Genomic DNA, 4,896 nt, shown 5'->3' with positions numbered 1-4,896 from the left:
GTACACACATACACACACACATGCACATCTTTGAGAAAAAAATTAAGCTTATCAGTAAAAACATAATACAACAAAAATAAATAAGTAAAAACAGGAATAAAAAAAAAAATATATATATTTAAAAAAAAACCCTATCTGCCTCATTGACAATAACAATAGTAAACAAACAATAATCGGGAATGAGAAAGTGAGAGAAGAGAGAAGACTCGGTTGATATCTTGTTACGCTGCCAAGACATACTTTGTAAATATAAACATAGACTTCGTGTGCATACCGAGAACAAAAAAGTAGAAATAAAAAATAAAAAAAATTAAAAAAAGCGCATATTTGTAAACACACCTTACGTAGCTCTGCCTTTGCTGTACGCTATACCATGCAGAGGCCTTTCTTTCTTGTGTACTGAGAAAAGTGTACTTATAAGAAAAAGGTGTTAGCTACCCTAAGGTTTTGGTGGGATGCAAGCTTGATATCTAAGCTATCCGATACCGGTAGAACAACAACAACGAAAGGCTTAGAGAACGAAAGGAATAATAATAATAATAATAATAATAGTAGTAGTAATAATAATAATAATAATAATAATAATAATAATGATAATTGTTACTATTTTATTAGCCACACAAGTTCATTAGTAGCTGCCAAGTTTTGCACGCACACACAAAGACAACTTTCAGTAAAAACATATATTAGGGCAACTGCACATATCTTACGTTTAGTGATTTCAAAGCATCTAGACAAACACACACACACACACATCATCATCATCATCATCATCACCACCACTGACAACACTAACAACACCAAACACTGCACGTACTTGAGGCACACCGCATTTGCGTTCGACTGTGCATTTGAAACACGCAATAAAAATACTATCGAAATATATAAAAGACAATAGTTTTCTAAGGTAGACACACGCAACAACGTTAATTACATTTAAAATGCTGAGTTCGAAAGTTACGTGCATGAAAAAATGTTGTTTTAATTTAAAATTTAATGAGGTAAGAGTAAAAACATATAAACTTTAAGGAATATTCCATATAATAAACACACGTACACAGAATGTATAAATTTTATTATGCAATAATAAATACAATTAACCGAATTGAATAACACACGCATTCATTTTGCCACACACACACACACACACACACACACTGTGTCGTACAATCACACACATTTTTACATATTTTCAAGAATATAATGTAAATTATAAAATTGCCTCAGAAAATTAATAAACAGAATAATTGAATTATCGAAAGGAAAGGAAGAAAACGAGAGGAAAAAAAAAAAAAAAAGAATTTGGATATTAATTTAAAAAAAAAATAATTATAATGGTATTAAATTATTATGAAAAACGTAATTACTGAACAATTTGATTGTGACGGAGGACGATCGTCATTCTTTCAAATGTAAACAAACACACGCATTATACAGGCAAAATACACTCGCACGCTCACACACGCAAAGATGTAATGTATGTATGTGTGTGTGTGTACATATATATGTTTTATGAAATCCTCACAAGAACAGCAACAACTGGTACTGCATAAATATCAAAAAAGAAAGAAAGGAAAAAAGCTTAAAAATATATATATATATATATATATGTATAATTGATGCAACTAATGAGATATTTATTAATGAATGAACTGAACGGCTTTTGTTATTATGGTAATTGAAATCCAGTGAGTCACGTGTCATGGGATCATGTATAAAGTTTGTGCTCGCGATGGAATTTTATGTAAATACAGGCTGACATCTGGAGAGAAAGCATCGATAACAAAACCACCGATAACAAAACCACCTGTGAGGAGAATATCCTGAAAGAAAGAAAGAAAGAAAGAAAAAAAGAAACAGAAAAAGGAAAAAAAAAAAGGAAAAAGTAAGAAACGTGAAACCAGGAAGAGAAAAGCGACTAGGAAAACACTGTGTCTGTGTATCTGTTGCAATTGAAAGAAGAGAAGAAAGAGAAAAGGAGAGAGACAGAGAGTGTGTGTGTGTGTGTGTGTTTGTAAGTAAGTCTATTGAGGGTGGGGCGAGAGTTTGATAATAAACTCGACAGATTATATTAGATGGTTTTAGCTTTGCTAAGTGTGTTTGAATGAGTAAGTGAAGGTATTTGTGTATGCGAGAGAGAGAGAGAGAGGGGAGATAGAGGGTAGCAGACTGCGAGAGAGGTAGTATAGTGTGTGTGTGTGCGTGTGCGTGCGTGCGCGTGTGTGTGTGTGTGTGTGTGTGTGTGTGTGTGTGATAGTGCATGCGTGTATGTATATGTGTGTGTGTGTGTGTGTTTTGGTATGCGTGGTGTATGATAAAGAGAAGGGTGTCACCGCCTGAAGACCGGCCTATTAGTAAATATCCTGTTGGGCGGTTATTGTTGTATAACAAGCGAGTGTTATATATAGATAGATATATGAAATAAAAGCCAGTACGGTGTTGACCGTTCTTTCACAACAGTGTCGTCGTACCTTTACATGCTGCCACCATTAGTTGCTGTAAAGGAACGCGAGCCGACGGCCCCGCGGCCAGTCGCAGTCGCAGTCGTGACGGCCCCGTTAGGCTCAATTCATCAAGTTTGCCATCAACAAGAGAAGCAGCAGCCGCAGCAGTAGCCGAAGCAGCCGAAGCAGCCGCAGCAGTAGCAGCAGCAGCAGCGGTAGGCGAAACACGGAGGCTGGACCGCCCTCAGGAGGTCCCGGATGATTGTGGTGCATCCTGTATGTGGGAGGGAATTAAGAAGAATGCCAATATGGCTCAGTATACCCATGTAAAAGCACTGCAGCTGCCCCAGAGGTCGTGTCGAAAACTGGGTCTAATCGAGGTGGCAATGATGGTGATGCGTATTGAGATAAAAACTATAGAATTCTGGCGGGCAGTTATTAGTGAGTGTTTAGGTACCTTTCTTTACGTTTTGCTTGGATGTAGTTCAATGTTGTATTGTAACGACGGAAGTTCGATTTTGACCGGCCGCGTACAGGCCGCTGTGGACAACGACATGAGGGTCGACTCCTCAGGAATTCATTCGGCCGGCGACCATCGAACGGTCGAGGATCGCGGCGTAAATTTTGGAGGCAGTTCGGACGCACAAGCTTATCTAATCATCGCACTCTCTTTCGGCTTGATTATGGCCACGCTAGTCCAGTGTTTTGGACACATATCCGGAGCCCATTTTAACCCTGTTACCACAGTTGCTATGGCTCTCACTTGCAAGATCACACCTCTTCGTGGATTTTTCTATGCAGTTGCGCAACTTGGAGGCGGCATTGCTGGAGCAGCACTTTTATACGGGTAAGTCTACCTAAGCATATTAATTTACTCTGTTCTTATATTACCACTTGTTATACACTGTATTTCCTGTTGTTATTTTATGCTACATAATTATGGTTCTATGATCCATTTCATGTTTGTTATGCTGTCGAGGTGGTTACTACCTTTTAACCCTACGTGGTCGATGAATTGAACACAAAGTACTGGTGTCGATCTAATCGAATGCATCTCATATATTTTATTATTCATAGAACAACAATTAGGGGAGGGCACTTGCCTTTCGTAGTCAGGGTGATCTTGAATCTGTGGGGACTTGTGAAGGGCCCTAGTTGGAGGTTTTCCTTTATCAGAACTGTGTCTTCCATGTATGCTATGTATATTTTCTATCGCATTCGCTCTTTTTTTCTCTCTCTCTCATCCGATTCCAATTAAACATCCATTCTTCATTTAACTTGTCTTTGCAATGTCTCCTCAAATAAAATCATCATCGCTATCGCCACCACCACCACCACCACCACCATCATCATCATAACTTCTTGTCACTCTTTTGTCAGTAAAAGAAATCATTACAACAGGTCAGCCGGTATTTAGTTACTTCCCTTTGCGTTCTGAGTTCGAACCCTGTCTAAGCTCGCGTTGATTTTTTTCCCCCCACTCCTCCGTGTTCGCTAAAATAAGTAGTAGTATCTGGCATATACTGTTGGCAGTGACGGTGGTAGTTGGAGTCGATGTTAAATCGAGAGTGACGCACACCTCACCTACCTCTACCACAAATTTGCAACCTTGTACCAATTTCAGAAATCAATAATTCATGTACACAACGCATCACTGCAAACTTTTCTTTTATTCTCTCTGAACTTTTATTTATTTATTTTATTTATTCATTTCTTTATTTAAAGCGAGTGAGGTAGTGCAGCATGACTGCGCGATTAAGAAAGAAATTCGCTTAGTAACTAAATAGTTTTTAAATTCATTTCTATTGCGTGTCACTCTGTTTGTAGCCTCAGGTTGAACAAAGCCTGACTAAAGAAATTTGACGAACAGAAACTGCGTCGACTCCTACAAGAGTGACCGTTCCTGTTTTTGTGCAGTAGGCTTCATCCCTCACCAAGTTTAACACCACCACTTGGACATTCAGCGTGTCTTTAGCGGGGTACATTATGTGGTAAAAAATTAACGCCTATGTCTCCGGTTTGAAAATAACTCCTTGTTTTCTCAATTACAATTCTTGGGACTGGATAATCGCAAAGACACCCTAATTTCTTCCCTCTTGAAAAATATGTGAATTATTGTGTTTGAGAGAGAGAGAGAGAGAGAGGATCTCTCTCACTCTATCTCTCGATAATGTTTGTGTGCGTGTGTGCATGCACGACTGCAAAATAAACACCTGCACGAGTGACACGCACGTAAATACACACAGGCACAAAAGCATGGTAAAAACAGATACAAGGACACACACAGACACATACAGACACACACACACACACACACACACACACACACACACACACACACACACACGTTCTCAGCCCAATGTGCGCATAAGCATATACCCACGTGTGCACATACAAACAGATCCTTTCCAAACACATGCGCTTGCTCCCACAAAGGTTACACAAGTTATAT

At 38.7% G+C, this 4,896-nt stretch overlaps 1 protein-coding gene across 1 annotated transcript in view; it reads left to right on the top strand.

Annotated features, from left to right (window-relative positions):
* The first annotated feature begins 2,444 nt into the window (after positions 1-2,444).
* LOC106876285 (neurogenic protein big brain-like) overlaps positions 2,445-4,896 on the top strand; it is a 429,470-nt gene continuing 427,018 nt past the window's right edge. The window contains exon 1 of the mRNA XM_014924783.2: positions 2,445-3,291. Coding sequence (XP_014780269.1) covers positions 2,723-3,291 — 569 coding nt within the window. The 5' untranslated portion in view covers positions 2,445-2,722. The remainder of the gene's footprint in view (positions 3,292-4,896) is intronic.

The sequence above is a fragment of the Octopus bimaculoides genome, chromosome 3 (genome assembly GCF_001194135.2).
Source record: "Octopus bimaculoides isolate UCB-OBI-ISO-001 chromosome 3, ASM119413v2, whole genome shotgun sequence".
Classification (NCBI taxonomy): Eukaryota; Metazoa; Mollusca; class Cephalopoda; order Octopoda; family Octopodidae; genus Octopus; species Octopus bimaculoides.
This window is presented reverse-complemented; position numbering and strand designations above follow the sequence as displayed.